This window comes from Eschrichtius robustus, chromosome 2 (assembly GCF_028021215.1).
Source record: "Eschrichtius robustus isolate mEscRob2 chromosome 2, mEscRob2.pri, whole genome shotgun sequence".
In the NCBI taxonomy this organism is placed as follows: Eukaryota; Metazoa; Chordata; class Mammalia; order Artiodactyla; family Eschrichtiidae; genus Eschrichtius; species Eschrichtius robustus.
The window spans coordinates 105,161,392-105,178,820 of NC_090825.1; the positions used below are offsets into that span (position 1 = coordinate 105,161,392).

General features: G+C 40.0%; 1 protein-coding gene across 1 annotated transcript in view; it reads left to right on the forward strand.

The window, feature by feature from the left end:
- Positions 1–13,046, forward strand: part of LMNB1 (lamin B1) — a 71,246-nt gene extending 58,200 nt beyond the window's left edge. The window contains exons 10-12 of the mRNA XM_068535789.1: positions 497–616; positions 8,938–9,045; positions 12,406–13,046. Coding sequence (XP_068391890.1) covers positions 497–616; positions 8,938–9,045; positions 12,406–12,447 — 270 coding nt within the window. The 3' untranslated portion in view covers positions 12,448–13,046. The remainder of the gene's footprint in view (positions 1–496; positions 617–8,937; positions 9,046–12,405) is intronic.
- The last annotated feature ends 4,383 nt before the right edge of the window (positions 13,047–17,429 follow it).

The window sequence follows — 17,429 nt, forward strand, 5'->3', positions numbered from 1 at the left end:
GCTGGAGGATACCATTGGAAGGGGTAGAAGGCTCATGAAGGATGGAAGGAAGGATGGCTCATGAAACCCGTAGAATAATAGAATGCTAACAGTGAGAGCTTATATTCATTGAGTCAGCCATCTCCTCCATGTGGGTAATCATTTTTCTTCACAACAGTCCCATGTATTATCAGTACCATTTCTGTCCCATTGGAGGGTAAGTAAGGTAGCTTGCTCAAGGTGAGCTGGCATGTAGGCGAGCTAGGATGTGAATCTAGGCAACTTCACTTCAGAGTCCTGTGTGTCAACATTTTTATTTATCAGACTGGGAAGCTGAGGCCTAGCTAAGCTCTATGGGATATACAGCTAGTTAATATAGCAAGTCTAAAGCTAGGCCATAATTCTGGAACTTTTAGAATCAGTCCTCTTACAAGGTGTTAAAGTCTCATCATTATGTTGTTATTGGCACATGGGAGAGCTGGGCTCTGTGTAGACTGATTTCCTTTTTTCTTTCTAGATCTGGGCTGCAAATGCCGGTGTCACAGCCAGTCCTCCCACCGACCTCATCTGGAAGAACCAAAACTCTTGGGGCACTGGCGAAGATGTGAAGGTTATATTGAAAAATTCTCAGGGAGAGGTATGGTCATTTTATCGGTACCACCACAGTGTCAGTTTTTTTTTCTTCATTGAAGTATAGTTGATTTACAGTGTTGTGTTAATTACTGCTGTACGGCAGAGTGTTTCAGTTATACATAGATGTACATTTTTTTTTTTTTGGCCACGCCACGCAGCCTGTGGGATCTTAGTTCCCCAACCAGGGATTGAACCCGGCCACTGGCAGTGAGAACGCGGAGTCCTAACCACTGGCCTGCCGGGGAATTCCTGTGTACATTCTTTTTTTAAAATACTTTTCCATTATGGTTTATCATAGGATATTGAATATAGTTCCCTGTGCTATGCAATAGGACCTTGTTGTTTATCTGTTTTATATATAATAGTTTGCATCTGCTCATCCCACCCTCCCACTCCATCCCTCCCCCAACGCCCACCCCCTTGGCAACCACCAGACTCTTCTCTATGTTCGTACCACAGTGTCAGTTTCACCTGAGAGTTCATCATGCAAGTGTGATTTCTTTTCAAAAATCAAATTTAAATGTGAAGTAACTGATTGCTTAAATCAGACCAAGGCTGCTGAGTCAATGAAAGTGACGCTAACTCCAGGTTTTAGGAATGAACTATGAGTGTCTTGTAGTTCTGGTTGTTAGCACAGGTTCCAGAGTCAGTCTGTGTCCTGTTTCTGTCTTCACTGCCCAGTGACTTTGTGACTTTGGGTAAGTTCCTTCACCTCGCTTAGTTTCATCATTTTAAAATGGAGATAATAATAACAAGATAACTAATATAAATAAGATAATAATATAATGAGAATAATATAAATGAGACAATCCTTGGGAAATGGTCAGAATAGTATCTGGCCACTAGTAAATGCTTATGTTATTAACCTTGTTACTGGCTTTCAACGTGCTCTTGAAACTGAGTTTAAGGATTGTGGAGTGTACATTTATTTGCTTGATGTGTATATTTTCAACACGTCAGTCCTAGAACTCTTGTCAAAGAACCTTACCTACCCCCACTGTCACATAAAGACACTCCCAAATTCCCCCAGCCACGCACACATACCAAGAGATGAAAAGTGTCTTCAAAGGATGGCGTGGTTTCAGGTCAAAGTACAGCATCTCCTTGGGGGTTCCTTCTCTGCTCCCATAGTGCCAGGCACAGACCTTGTCTAGCTTGTCACGTTGTCCTCTCTCACTAGAGTAATAAGCATGTCAAGGGCAAGGACCTGTTCTGATTTTTCCTGGCACATAATAGGCACTTAATGAGAAATTACTGGATAAAATTTTAGGAAAATCAAACATGGACCTTAAGTTCAGAGAAATAAAGTGTAATTAATAGCATTCATTCTGGGGGTCCGAGGTGTTTGCATATGAGAAGTCCTCTGCCCAGCCATCTGCTGGGTGTTTAGACTGCTCTTAGTAAGGAATTCACTGTCTGCTGAATGAAGAATGCCCTTGATCTCAGACTGAGGCTGAAAATGAAAGGGCATCTGATGTTTTCCACTGTAAACCTCAGTACAGTTCACCTCCAAATACTTGCTAGGTTCTCAGGGTGTGGGCGTTTACAGATGCCTTCCAGAATTCACAGACTTCGAGGAGCCGGATCTCCTCCTGTTCTCTGTGTGGAGCCCTGCTTGCTTTTTGCCTTCGGCACTTTGGAATTCTTCCCAGTTGTCACCGGTGCTGCTGCCCAAGTGCTGAAATTACTGCAGCTCCTATGCTGGTAGTTCCTTCGACATCTGAAACTGGCAGAATACATGTCTCTTTCAAAACAGTGTTACGAGTGGCGATTTGCCCAGATTGAAAAGCACGGTTTTAAGGGGCCATGGTAGATGAAATAGGTTTTCGTGAACCATGGAATCTTGTCACCACCTTTTTCTGTGTGAAAATATGTTCCAAGTTAGAAACGATCTTATAGGAGGATATTTGGAATACAGCGAGTTTAAAAGCGCACAAAATAGATACAAGTGAAAAAGTAGATGCCATGACATGGGATATGTCTGGAGGTCGTATTACCAGTGATGTTTCAATTAAGCTGAATGAAGCTCAGGTTTCCCTTCATAATTCAAACCACTGAATTGTTTTTTTGTTTGTTTGTTTGCTGTGGGTTTGTCATATATGGCCTTTATTATGTTGAGGTAGGTTCCCTCTATGCCCACTTTCTGGAGAGTTTTTATCATAAATGGGTGTTGAATTTTGTCGAAAGCTTTTTCTGCATCTATTGAGATGATCATATGGTTTTTATTCTTCAGTTTGTTAATATGGTGTATCACATTGATTGATTTGCGTATATTGAAGAATCCTTGCATCCCTGGGATAAATCCCACTTGATCGTGGTGTATGATCCTTTTAATGTGTTGTTGGATTCTGTTTGCTAGTATTTTGTTGAGGATTTTTGCATCTATATTCATCAGTGATATTGGTCTGTAATTTTCTTTTTTTGTAGTGTCTTTGTCTGGTTTTGGTATCAGGGTGATGGTGGCCTCATAGAATGAGTTTGGGAGTGTTCCTTCCTCTGCAATTTTTTGGAAGAGTTTGAGAAGGATAGATGGGTGTTAGCTCTTCTCTAAATGTTTGATAGAATTCACCTGTGAAGCCATCTGGTCCTGGACTTTTGTTTGTTGGAAGATTTTTAATCACAGTTTCAATTTCATTACTTGTGATTGGTCTGTTCATATTTTCTGTTTCTTCCTGGTTCAGTCTTGGAAGGTTATACCTTTCTAAGAATTTGTCCATTTCTTCCAGGTTGTCCATTTTATTGGCATAAAGTTGCTTGTAGTAGTCTCTTAGGATGCTTTGTATTTCTGCAGTGTCTGTTGTAACTTCTCCTTTTTCATTTCTGATTTTATTGATTTGAGTCCTCTCCCTCTTTTTCTTGATGAGTCTGGCTAATGGCTTATCAATTTTGTTTATCTTCTCAAAGAACCAACTTTTAGTTTTATTGATCTTTGCTATTGTTTTCTTTGTTTCTATTTCATTTATTTCTGCTCTGATCTTTATGATTTCTTTCCTTCTGCTAACTTTGGGTTTTGTTTGTTCTTCTTTCTCTAGTTTCTTTAGGTGTAAGGTTAGATTGTTTATTTGAGATTTTTCTTGTTTCTTTAGGTAGGCTTGTATAGCTATAAACTTCCCTCTTAGAACTGCTTTCGCTGCATCCCATAGGTTTTGGGTCGTCGTGTTTTCATTGTCATTTGTCTCTAGGTATTTTTTTATTTCCTCTTTGATTTCTTCAGTGATCTCTTGGTTATTTAGTAACGTATTGTTTAGCCTCCATGTGTTTGTCTTTTTTACGTTTTTTTCCCTGTAATTCATTTCTAATCTCATCGCGTTGTGGTCAGAAAAGATGCTTGATATGATTTCAATTTTCTTAAATTTACTGAGGCTTGATTTGTGACCCAAGATGTGAGCTATCCTGGAGAATATTCCGTACGCACTTGAGAAGAACGTGTAATCTGCTGTTTTTGGATGGAATGTCCTATATGTATCAATTAAATCTATCTGGTCTATTGTGTCATTTAAAGCTTCTGTTTCCTTATTTATTTTCATTTTGGATGATCTGTCCATTGGTGTAAGTGAGGTGTTAAAGTCCCCCACTATGATTGTGTTACTGTCAATTTCCTCTTTTATAGCTGTTAGCAGTTGCCTTATGTATTGAGGTGCTCCTATGTTGGGTGCATATATATTTATAATTGTTATATCTTCTTCTTGGATTGATCCCTTGGTCATTATGTAGTGTCCTTCCTTGTCTCTTGTAACCTTCTTTATTTTAAAGTCTATTTTATGTGATATGAGTATTGCTACTCCAGCTTTCTTTTGATTTCCATTTGCATGGAATATCTTTTTCCATCCCCTCACTTTCAGTCTGTATGTGTCCCTAGGTCTAAAGTGGGTCTCTTGTAGACAGCATATATATGGGTCTTGTTTTTTTTTATCCATTCAGCCAGTCTATGTCTTTTGGTTGGGGCATTTAATCCATTCACGTTTAAGGTAATTATCGATATGTATGTTCCTATGACCATTTTCTTAATTGTTTTGGGTTTGTTTTTGTAGGTCCTTTACTTCTCTTGTGTTTCCCACTTAGAGAAGTTCCTTTAGCGTTTGTTGTAGAGCTGGTTTGGTGGTGCTGAATTCTCTTAGCTTTTGCTTGTCTGTAAAGCTTTTGATTTCTCCATCAAATCTAAATGAGATCCTTGCCGGGTAGAGTAATCTTGGTTGTAGGTTCTTCCCTTTCATCACTTTAAGTATATCATGCCACTCCCTTCTGGCTTGCAGAGTTTCTGCTGAGAAATCAGCTGTTAACCTTATGGGAGTTCCCTTGTATGTTATTTGTCGTTTTTCCCTTGCTGCTTTCAATAATTTTTCTTTGTCTTGAATTTTTGCCACTTTGATTGCTATGTGTCTCGGCGTGTTTCTCCTTGGATTTATCCTGTATGGGACTCTCTGCGCTTCCTGGACTTGGGTGGCTATTTCCTTTCCCATGTTAGGGAAGTTTTCGACTATAATCTCTTCAAATATTTTCTCTGGTCCTTTCTCTCTCTCTTTTCCTTCTGGGACCCCTATAATGCGAATGTTGTTGCATTTGATGTTGTCCCAGAGGTCTGTTAGGCTGTCTTCATTTCTTTTCATTCTTTTTTCTTTATTCTGTTCCACAGCAGTGAATTCCACCATTCTGTCTTCCATCTCACTTATCCGTTCTTCTGCCTCAGTTATTCTGCTATTGATTCCTTCTAGTGTAGTTTTCATTTCAGTTATTGTATTGTTCATCTCTGTTTGTTTGTTCTTTAATTCTTCTAGGCCTTTGTTAAACATTTCTTGCATCTTCTCGATCTTTGCCTCCATTCTTATTCCGAGGTCCTGGATCATCTTCACTGTCATTATTCTGAATTCTTTTTCTGGAAGGTTGCCTATCTCCACTTCATTTAGTTGTTTTTCTGGGGTTTTTTCTTGTTCCTTCATCTGGTACATAGCCCTCTGCCTTTTCATCTTGTCTATCTTTCTGTAACTGTGGTTTTTGGTCCACAGGCTGCAGGATTGTAGTTTTTCTTGCTTCTGCTGTCTGCCCTCTGGTGGTTGAGGCTATCTAAGAGGCTTGATGGGAGGCTCTGGTGGTGGGTCAAACCACTGAATTCTATAATGGATTATTTGGTTGGTTTGTTTTCCTGTTCTTTTAATAAACTTCTGCATTCTGCTTGTTAGGCTCTATGAAGTGACCTCTGTCAGAAATGAGGAAAGTATTATGAATACAGTTCTTATTTCTGTGATTGTCAGGCAAGTACTTTTGGCATTTATTCATTTAATTTTGTGAGACCATGTTTATTAATAGGTCCCAGACCATATTTATAATAATTCATAATTACCACCATAAAGACCACTTTCCTGTAAGATTGTAGGTAATTGGCTTAAGTCAGTTTAATTTTTTTACATACATTTTCTGGCTGAGACATTGGCGATTTCAGGAAACCCAATTAAACTGGCTTTAAAATAATGGGAATATACGAGTTCACAAAACCAACCATCCAGAGATAGTGGACTTGATCCGTTGGCTCACTCAGTGTCCCCAAGGATCTTTCTGTTGTCTGTTTCCTGAGTGTCTCCCTCACGGATGCAAGGTAGCTGCTGGCTGCTCTCGGAGGTGCATCATTCTAGGTTTACTTGTCGTGGGCAAGAGCATTGTGCCTAGTCCGGTCCTCGTCTGGGCTTTGCTCTCGTAGTACCAGCCTGGGTCACGTGCCCACCTCTGAGCCAGTTCCTGGAGTCAAGAGAACAGAGTTAGAGCTTGAGCCTTCTCCATGGCTAGATCACACTCAGCTTGTGACACACATGTCACATCTCCATGGGAGAGAGGGTACCCAGGTAACAGTGGGGGCTCTTACTGAGAAATGGCCAGGGAGGGGTGGTCCTAGGGATGAAAAACAGCAAATGTCACCATGGAAAAATAAAATGTTTTTTTAATGAGGGAAATAAAAAATAAAGCAGTCTCTCTGTACCTTCTAGAATATAGGCATCACTGAAATTTTTGTATATGGAGATGATCACTTATGTATACAGAGATATTCTAGTTTAACAGTCAGCTCCTTCATCAACAAAAACTGCCTTGATTTTTAGTATTTGCTGAACTGTGGTGATTTCAGGCTACCCACACGATGTGACTGAGCACAGAGTTGAAGAGGCAGCGCGTGAGCTGGCGCTAGCTGGCCCTGCTGCACTGCTGGGGAGATGGGTGTACCTTTATGTGCCCAGGGCTTTACCCAGGCAGACCCATGGCATGTTGATAAAGACCATTTATGTGTGCCTTCCAGGGCACTTGATAGTGTTGGGTGTCTTGCTGAGAGGAGTTTTTTTGGTAAAGACGTTTGTCTTTTAGCACCTTGACTAATAATTTCCTGGGCCTAAACCTCCCAGCAACTTTGGGTTCTAAATTTGTTTTATTATTTTTCTATTTAAATTTGTCGACATTTATTTAGCTCACTTATATTCCATACAGGCTTTCTGCATTAGATTAACTGATTTTTAAATGTTGTCAAATGAAAAGTGCTTAACACCAGGCTTACATTAAAGTCAGTTATGCTGAAGTAATTCATAATTAATGAAGTTGGGCAAGTTGCTGTTTTCTAAGCTCATTTGAGGCTCACAGTCTGGTGTTTCATCACGAGCTCTAAGAGCCAGTGTTTCCACATGGGATGTATACACTGTCATGAGTTGCTAGAAGCTGAAATGTGAGAATTCTATAACAGATTTTATTTGACTTTTCTTTCCTCATTTTAAGATGAGTTGAGGGAAGTTAGGTACTCTGAAAACTTTTTGGGAATCTTTTTTCTGTTTTGTATGCCATCATCCCCCAATGGATATCTTAGTTCAAAGAGTTGTAATTGATCTAAGGATTCACATGCTTTTTTATTAGTACTAATTTGGTTAAAGCAAATGTTATTTGTGAAAAGACTATTTGTGTGTATAAACACAGACTGATCTCACAGAATTGAAGTTTCTGGCTAATTCAGACTCAAAATGGTCCATCTTCCTCGGCCGTGCAACAATAATCAAAATTCCCTACAAAATACTACTGTACTACCTTACTTCATTTATAAAATATATATGTGGACACGTTGTAAACAGAACTCTCATTTCTCTGTCACTGTTCTCTGGTTTTCTTCCTCTGCCATTTTAAACTAGCTGGTCTGTGTTAAATTTCAGGTAAGCTTTTACTGACATGATTTTAGTGTCTTCATCTGGAGTTATCTTTTTTGAGTAACCTTAGGACATGCATGGTACAGAGTACAATTAGACGCTCTGCAGCACTCTAGGACACACTCATTTACTTGCTGCTAGATCATCAAGTTAGCCTTGTGCTTGAACAGAAACACTGCTGCATTTGTGCGAGTCAGCATTCTCTAGAGGAAAGTCATTTGTATTTGCGCCTTTCAGTAGAAAATGGAAATGGTTACTTTCTGTTATGGCTCCAGTGAATAATAGGAGATCTGTTTTTTTGTGCAGAGTACATTGGAACTTCACTAGTATGTTATTAGTAAATAGTGTTCCTGTGTCTTGATTGTTTCATTCAAGAGGAACTAGCTGCTGAAGGAATGAAAGTTTGTCCTTTTCATCTCTCTCAGCAGGTGGTCCTCTTGCCACCGAGGTCCCTGAGAGCACAGCAGTTAGCCTCTGACTTCATTTTATTCAGCATTTATTTAGCACCTTCTCTTTGCTAGGAGCCAAGATCTTTAAGCTGAATTCATGTTGAGTGTTATAAAGAATTTAGTGTGCCAAATCATTTACAGAATTCTTAGTAACAGAATGGGATAAAAAGCAGTGGAAACTTCTCAGCAGGTATTTCAAATTGGATACCAGTAGCTTCCCTGCAGGGAATATTGAAAATCTAAGAACTGCTACTAATTATGCAAAGATTCCTGTTCAGTAGCTGAAGCTACTGATGAGCCACTTAAAAAAAAAAAAAAAAAGTCCCTGATGTAAGAATGCTGTTTCTTAAATTTACGCAAAGAAAAGATGTCGCCCTCCCACAGTCTTCATGATTTTTAAGTATAGTGGTTTTTTTTTAATTAATTAATTTATTTTTTATTTTTGGCTGCGTTGGTCTTTGTTGCTGCGCGCCGGCTTCCTCTAGTTGTGGTGAGCGGGGGCTACTCTTCGTTGCAGTGCGCGGGCTTCTCATTGTGGTGGCTTCCCTTGTTGTGGCGCACGGGCTTAGCTGCTCCACGGCATGTGGGATCTTCTGGGACCAGGGATCAAACCCGTGTCCCCCACATTGGCAGGCGGATTCTTAACTACTGCACAACCAGGGAAATCCCAAAGTATAGTGTTTTAACTTAAATCAAACTCTTGTGTTTAGGAGGTTGCTCAAAGAAGTACAGTCTTCAAAACAACCATACCTGAAGAGGAAGAGGAGGAGGAAGAAACAGCTGAAGTGGCTGTCGAGGAAGAACTTTTCCACCAGCAGGTATTACTTTAAATATATGTCTTTTAAATTTTATTAACAGAATTACATGAAAACCAAAACCAATAGTGGAGCTTGTTTTTTTCCCTATTACTTGATGAACTAAGTCAGTGATCTACCAAGTGGGGTTTGTTTTTCCTGAGGGGATCTACAAGATACAGTACATTCGGGTACTGGAAGAAAATGTTAGCACTTCTTTTTTAAAACTTATTTCTCATATCAAATTTCAGTTTTGTCTTTTGTTTTATAATGTATGTAATATGTTATGGTAGGACATGTATGCCACATAAATAAGTATGTATGGATTGGAATGCATGCTAAGAATTATTTATTGAAGGGTTCTTTGATTGAGTTTAGATGACTAAATTGGAGCAGGTATCTGCATATAAACTTAAAAAAAACAAAGAGTAGGGACTTCCCTGGTGGCACAGTGGTTAAGAATCCACCTGCCAATGCTGGGGACATGGGTTTGAGCCCTGATCAGGGAAGATCCCACATGCTGCAGAGCAACTAAGCCCGTGAGCCACAACTACTGAGCCTGTGCTCTAGAGCCCGCCAGCCACAACTACTGAGCCCGCACGCTGCAACTACTGAAGCCCACGTGCCTCGAGCCCGTGCTCTGCAACAAGAGAAGCCACCGCAATGAGAAGCCCATGCACCGCAACCAAGAGTAGCCCCTGCTTGCTGCAACTAGAGAGAAAAGCCCATGTGCAGCAACAAAGACCCAACACAGCCAAAAAATAAATAAATAAAATTAAATTTAAAAAAAAAAATCATTACCTGATTAAAAAAAAAAAAAGAGTAATGTTCAACTTCAGTGTGAAGCAAAATTCTTGCTGTCTTAAGTTTTTAATCATTTAATTGCAAGATAGATTTTAGCTGATGCTTGGACTTTTGAGAGTCCTTGAAATAAAGAAACTCCAAATTTGATTTTAATTAATTAAATTGGAATTATTAATAAGTAATGAGCCTTCAGTTTATATTCTCAAGCTGTTCAAGTCTGATCATTCATCAAAATTCCTACCCTTATCCTTATAAGACGTCATCACCATGTCTCCAGATTTATAAATCTGTTTGTTTTGCTTAATTAGCCCCAATCCTACTCCAAATAAACATTCTCTTATGTGTTCAGCCTCCAGAGTTGAGAACCACTTGAGGTGGGTTATGGTAGAATGAATTTTTGGCATGGATACTTCCTCATAAATTTTGGAGGAATATTTAAGAACAGGTGTTTTATACTTGGCTTTAACAAGAAACAGGTACAAGATCCATTTCCTGCCCTTATTTGAAACATTATGATGACTGGAAGTAAAATAACAACATAAGAGATATCTCAGGTTGCCAGACTAGTGGTTCAGAGCATGGGTTGTAGCACGTCAGATGCTGGAGAAGCCTCTTTAGGCCACCAGAACAGTTGAGAAGATCTCTGGAAAATAGACTTGTCCAGTATTTTGAAGGATGGGCAATTATTTGAGTATTAGAAGGCAGACGGTAGTGTTCTGTGGTTGTTTGAATTATCTGTTGCTACGTTAGGAGGCCACCTTAAATTAAAACTCAGTGACTTAAAACTGATTTCTTAATTCCTATGACTCTGTGGTTTGACTGGGCTCAACTGGGCAGTTCATTTGTTCTGCACGATGGAGAGTGAAGTCAGTCATGCAGTTGCATTCAGCTGGAAGCTTGGCTGGGGCTGGAATGTTCTCCATGTCTTTTTCTATGTGGTTTCTTATCATTTGGTGGTTTAGCCCAACCTTCTTTACGACATGGCAGCTGGCTTCCAAGAGAGTGAAAACGGAAAGCATTAGATTTCTTAAAGGCCCATATTCTCTTAGTCAAAGTAGGTCATAGGCCAGCTTCAATTCCAGGGGAGGGTAAATAGTCTCCACCTCATAATGGGAGGAGTGGCAAAGAATTTATCATGATCTTTAATTCATCACAGGGTATATGTCAAGACTTGAGCACCAAGTATATCTGTCCATCCAGTTGTGTTTGTAGGGTGTGAGTGAGAGATAAGTGAAGTGGGGAGGTTGGTGTTAAATCAGCATAGTCTGGAATGTCTAGGGAAGGAGCTTCTCCACGCTTTGGAACAAGGAGAAGTTGAGACAGTATCAGAGGGATGACTGTAGAAGGGAGATTGCAGACACACTGAGAGACTATGCAAATAGAAATTCATTAATTAAGGCATAGTGACCGAACTTGAGGGGGAGAAGAAAAAAAATCAAAGATGTACGAGGTTTTTAGCTTTTGTGATCAGAAGAAACAATGATATCAAAGTTCAAAAGAGGGACGGTGGAAGGATGGATCAGCTATTTTGACTTCATATTAGAGAATGAATGAATCCAGTGGCCTTTCGAGTTGATTAGAAGTCTTTCTGGTTGACCTTCAAGAAACCAATTTCAGTTTAGTCAAGTGGTGTTTCACAGTCGTGTTGTGAGATTTTAAGGAATTAGTGAGTGATAAAGAAATGGATAGAGGGAGCCATTTTGACTTCACATTTGAAGACGAACCCAATGCAGATGCTTCAGGATATGAAAGCTGAGGATCCAGCAAGCCATATTCCCTGATGTGGTTGTTCAGAATGCCGTCCACTGAGCTCCTGTTTCCTAAGTTACCAAAGGATGTTATTGAATAGGAGTTTTCAACTTCAGCTGCTTATTAGAATTTCTTAGGGAGTTTTAAAATTACGTATAAACACTCTTCCCCAGTTAAGTGAGAAATTCTCATTTATTTTTTTAAATTTATTTATTTATTTATTTATGGCTGCGTTGGGTCTTTGTTGCTGCGTGCGGGTTTTCTCTAGTTAAAGCGAGCGGGGGCTGCTCTTGGTTGCGGTGTGCGGGCTTCTCATTGCAGTGGCTTCTCTTGTTGCGGAGCACAGGCTCTAGGTGCGAGGGCTTCAGTAGTTGTGGCATGCGGGCTCAGCAGTTGTGGCTTGTGGGCTCTAGAGCACAGGCTCAGTAGTTGTGGCACACGGGCTTAGCTGCTCGGTGGCATGTGGGATCTTCCCGGACCAGGGCTCAAACCTGTCCCCTGCATTGGCAGGCGGATTCTTCACCACTGTGCCACAAGAGAAGTCCGAAATCAGAAATTCTCATTTAATTGATCTAGGGACCTAGATCAGAATTTTGTTTTAAGAACTCCTCAGGATCTGAATGTGCAGCTAGAGTTGAGAATCACTGTTCTGGAATTTGTTGGAGTATTCTAGGGGAGAAGTCCGTAAGAGAAGGTTAAAAAGGGTAAGTGAGAAGTAATAAACGTCCATTTGAAGTTAGGTAATAATGAATTTGTAGTATCTCTGCCTTATTTTAAAATACCGTGATCCATTTTCTTAGCACTAATTCTTTTTTCTGTTTTCCTCATCAGGGAGCCCCAAGAGGTTCCAATAGAAGCTGTGCAATTATGTAAACTTCTCACGTCAACTGTCTTCCTCAAAATAAAGAAATATGGTAATCCTTACCTACATGCAGTGCAGAGCCTTCTCAGAAGCACAGAATATTTTTATATTTCCTTTATGTGAATTTTTAAGCTGCGAATCTGATGGCCTTAATTTCCTTTTTTGACACTGAACGTTTTGTAAAAGAAATCATATCCATACACTTTGTTGCAAGATGTGAATTATTGACACTGAACTGTGTACTGTTTGAAAAGGGTCCCTCAAATTTTTTGACATTTTTTTTGTATGTGTGTGTTTTTTTTTAAGTTCTAATGAGGAGGGGAGGGTAAATAAACCACTGTGTGTCTGGGTTTAATTTGAAGATTGCTCCATCTAGATTAGCAATCTGCTCTTGATTATTCTTTGCTATATATAACGGTGCTGTGAGGGAAGGGAAAAGCATTTTTCAATATATTGAACTTTTGTACTGAATTTTTTTGTAATAAACTATCAAGGCTACAAAAATTTTTTTTAAATAGAAAAGAGAAATTTTGTAAGAAGGCAGTATTAATCTAATCATCATGTAAGCACTCTGAATGAAGGATTCCACAAAACTTTGTTTTATGGTTACTTCTTCTCTTAGATTCTTAATTTGCAAGGGGAATGGGGGGAGGGGGGTGAGGGGGGAGGGAAGGGTTTCTCCTAAAACGCATTAGTTGTGTTTTTTAAGATAGTGTAACTTGCTTAAATTTCTTATGTGACATTAACAAATAAAAAGCTGTTTTTAATATTAATCTGCTGTCTTTTAACTTTAGAAATGTTTTGGGGGAGAAAAGCGTTGTTTCAGTTTTACTTTTGATAAAAATAATTTGGCTTCTTGTTTGAACTAGATTTTTCTTTAAGGCTCTGACAATGGGGAATATAAACACACAAACTATTTTGGGGTCTCCCCTGTTTTCAGTACTCTGTTGTCATTAATAATAGCACTAATAAAAGCAATAATAATAGCTAATTTTTTGGAGCCAGACACCATGCTCAGTGCTTTATATTTTTTAGCTTATTAACAATAAGACCTTTCAAAATCTCTTTAAGAAAGCCATTTGGGAACATTAGGGACAGTGGGAGAAATTGGGGAAGACACTCCTTTTAAAGGAAAAAAATGGAGGTAAATACTTCTAGAATCTAGTTTTACTGTCTTTTAAAATACAGAAGAGACACTGATTAAAAGGAGTACAGGATGAATGATAGAAAATAGGTGTGTGCTGTGTGGAGTAGTTATGTATGGTGGTAACTAGGGTGTCATTTTTTACGCATTTGGAGAATTTATCTTGTGATTGCTTTAGCTAAGTGAGTTAGTTCATCTTGTAGAAAGTAGAATATCCAAACCATCCCTAGAATGAACCGTTGATAACAATTCAGAAGCCAATCCAGAGTCAGTGTTTGCTTTTCTCTTAAAATATTCCTGCAGTAAGCTGCACGAAGACTAGCAACTTACTTGAAAATAACTCACAAAGTCCCAGAATTACTGTGCTCTGCAGATTTACTGCATTCTCTGATGCCGTCGGAGACACAAGATAAATGCTGGGTTAGAAATCCTGTCTGGTGAAGCAGATAAAATGATAACTTCTCCACACAGATTTATCTTCAGAATGAGAATGGCAGTGCAGGGTATGGCCCAACTTGGTTGTGAAAAGCGTTGCCACAAGATAGGGTTCTTGCCATCAAAATTCATTCTAGGTACTTTATTGCCAGATAAATTGGGTTATAGGAATCACTTTAATTAGTTAGGCATTAAGAAACTTTGGCAGTTTTAATACAGAGGAATATTATATACTCTAGTGAAATTTAGAGTAAGAACCCAGGACTCAGTTAATACATAGCTGGGTGCCTCTGAATATGTGGCAGGAGATTGTTGAGTCGATTTAAGCTGACAGACTTTACACTAAATAGAAGTTTTCTGAAAGTGAGCTGCACCTGCACCTGTTCCCACAGAGCATCTGGGAGGCAGAGGCTCAAAGGCTGCCTCTCTGTAGTAAGTGCATCTCCCCATCAGTGGAGGCTATGGCTGCGTATCTGCATTATTGAACTGTTTCATAACAAGCGTGAAAATTTCCCCCTTATTTCATCTGCAGTGGTCTAGTTTCACCACTATGTTTAGATACAGATTGATTTTCCTCTTGTTCAGCTCTCACCTCAGGGTTTTTGACTAAGAGAATTCTGGGTGTTCGTATTTTGTTGAATATTAGCTCATCTCTGTTTGCTGTTCTTCTCTTCTGGGATTTCTTTTAGCCTTACATTGAACCTATCCTCTTTCATATGTTTTAGGTTTCTTTGTGCTGTATTCTCGGTTACTTAGTATTTATCTCACTCATTATGTTCTCAGCCCTGTCTAATCTGTTTATCCCATTTGTTGTAGCTTCTAGTTTCGTTAACTGTACTTTTCATTTCTGAAATTGTGCTTGATTCTTTTTCATATGTGCCTGTCCTCTTTTCATCTTTGTGCTGTATTCTCGGTTACTTAGTATTTATCTCACTAATTATGTTCTCAGCCCTGTCTAATCTGTTTATCCAATTTGTTGTAGCTTCTAGTTTCGTTAACTGTACTTTTCATTTCTGAAATTGTGCTTGATTCTTTTTCAAAATTTGCCTGTCCTCTTTTCAACTTTTTTTTTTTTTACTATAGTTCTCATCTTTTAAAAAGGTCATTTTCATCATACTTATAGTCTCTAGTCTGTGTTCTTGAGTATGCTCATTTTTTTCTCTCAGCTGCAGAAAAATTATTGGTGGTTTGCTTCCTCGTGGGGTTTTTAGGATTGTGAACTTATCTCCAGTAAGGGCTGTTTATTTTGTGAGTTGTCCCTGTCCCAGGGTTTTGCTACAGAGTAACTTGGAGGTTTCCTGTGCTGTCTCCCCAGTGATGAGGTGGTGTAGTGGTCTGGACCTCCGTTGCTGTTTCTCACCTTGCGGTGGTGAAGGTCCAACTAGGACAGTTGTGCCGAGTGTTCGCTGGTTCTTGCAGGTGACTTCCACGTGCAGTCCCCCGGCCCCAGCAGGAGCTGGGATTTGCTCTGGGCCGGCAGGCGGTCCGTGTTCTGCTTGCCTGGGCTGTGGGCTGCACGGCGCGGTTCTGTGCTTTGTGCACCGGGCCCTCTTCCTTGCATGGACTTAAAGCCACGTTTCCTGTCCCCATCTCCAGCCCCCGAGTCTTCTCCTTAAGACTTTGAGTTCTTTGTTCCCTTATGGCACCTGGGCATTTCTTGTTTTTTTAGGCTTAGTCCTAGATTAAAACAAAAATTAGTTCTAGTTTATCAATTTTATAGTGGAAGGAAGGGGTCATCTTGGCCAGTTCATTCCACCGTCATACACACATACAAATAAATGCACATTTATTTTCATATGTGTGTAGTTTTAAGAGATACAGTTATGCTAAATCATGTTCCTTTGGGTTTCAGTTTCTTACCCATCATCCCTTTTACCAAATCTTAAATTACAAAGAAATTTATTTGAATGCCCCTTCTTTTCCTGACCAAATCATATGTTTAACACAAAGTGAGAAATTGAAGAGATGCTTTGATCCACGCTTCTGGATCATTGGCTTCTGAACAAAATGCAGATCTTTTTAGTTCCACTGCATGAAGTAGCGGCATGGATGTGAATTTTAGGAGGTAGCACCAGAGGAGAATGACTCTTAGGGTTCAAACTTTTGAGCCCCTGAAGCAAAGTTCTGGAATTTCCATGATATTTACCTGGCAAAACCCAGAATTCTGAAATTGGGACTGACTCCTTCCCTTCCTACCAAAAAAAGGCACTGAAAGAGGTGGTATTTAGGATTCGGTTTCTCTGCCATTTGTCTACCTTACTAAAGGGCATTCAGAACAAAGCTGATGGGAATGAGGGAAATATTTAGGCAAAATACATGTAAAGCTCACAGAGGTCACAGTTCAAGTTGGAGAGGGAGCTTCACATTAACATGCTGAATGGGAAGAACAGTGAATTAATGCAGACAGGACTGGGAGTGGATGCGGCTTTGCTGTTCTGGAAGGTTAGAGCGCGGGCGGAGGACAATCACAGAAGTCCCCTGGGAGCCAGTTTGCCCTGGAGACATGCACCCGACAGCGGGGAGTCACCTCACTCCCTACCTCCTATCCTTGCTTTCACCGTACGTATGTTTCCTTTACTTTAACAGCACAGTAAATCCTGTCTTCTGCTGATGTTTCACAAGAGACAAAATGCACCTCTCAGTTTAAGGAGACAGCTTGTTCAGTAGCTTGATTACTTATAACAATAAAACACAAAATCATGCGGATTTATTATGTGAGTGCCCCAGTCTGTGTACCTTAATGATTTCTCTGCATTTTGTATACCATTTTCTTGATATTGGTGCTGATTTCTGTGGTTTAAAACATCATCCTCACCTGCCTTTTAAGCCTTCTTTCCCGCAGCTTGTGTGCCCTAATGCCCTTTGCCACTAGCATCTGCCAGCCTTCTGACTTTCTCCATGCGTCCGGCTTACGGCAGACCTCCCCATACAGCTGTAATAGTTGGGGGCGGGTACCTTCCCTAGTCTTTGTTTTTCTTCAGTGCTTTGTGACTCAATGTGGATAATTATTTTCAGACTGTCTGGTTTGGCCTGTTAAATACGCTTGGGTATTTCCACAACCCCCTGCATATAATCCTGTGTCCTATGACGTAAGTTAGCCACGAGTGTTAGCTAAGTGTCCATTGTGTGACCACACCAGAGGCACATGTCTCCAGATGGCAGGTCTCACTCTGGCAGAAACCGGCTTTCTAGCTTAGTGGCCAAGAGCGGTCTTAGAGACAATGATCTTAGATCATTGCTGTGGTTTCCAAACTCCCGAGTCCCAGGTCACTTGTCTCCCTCGTCCTTCTCGTTCTCTCTCCATTCTCTGTTCGTGAGCCAGGGAGCCTCCCAGCTCACCCCCGCCTTTAACAAGCACTGCTTTTTGACTTAGGCCCTGGCAGCTGGTCCATTCTCTTCTGAAGCCTGGGATCG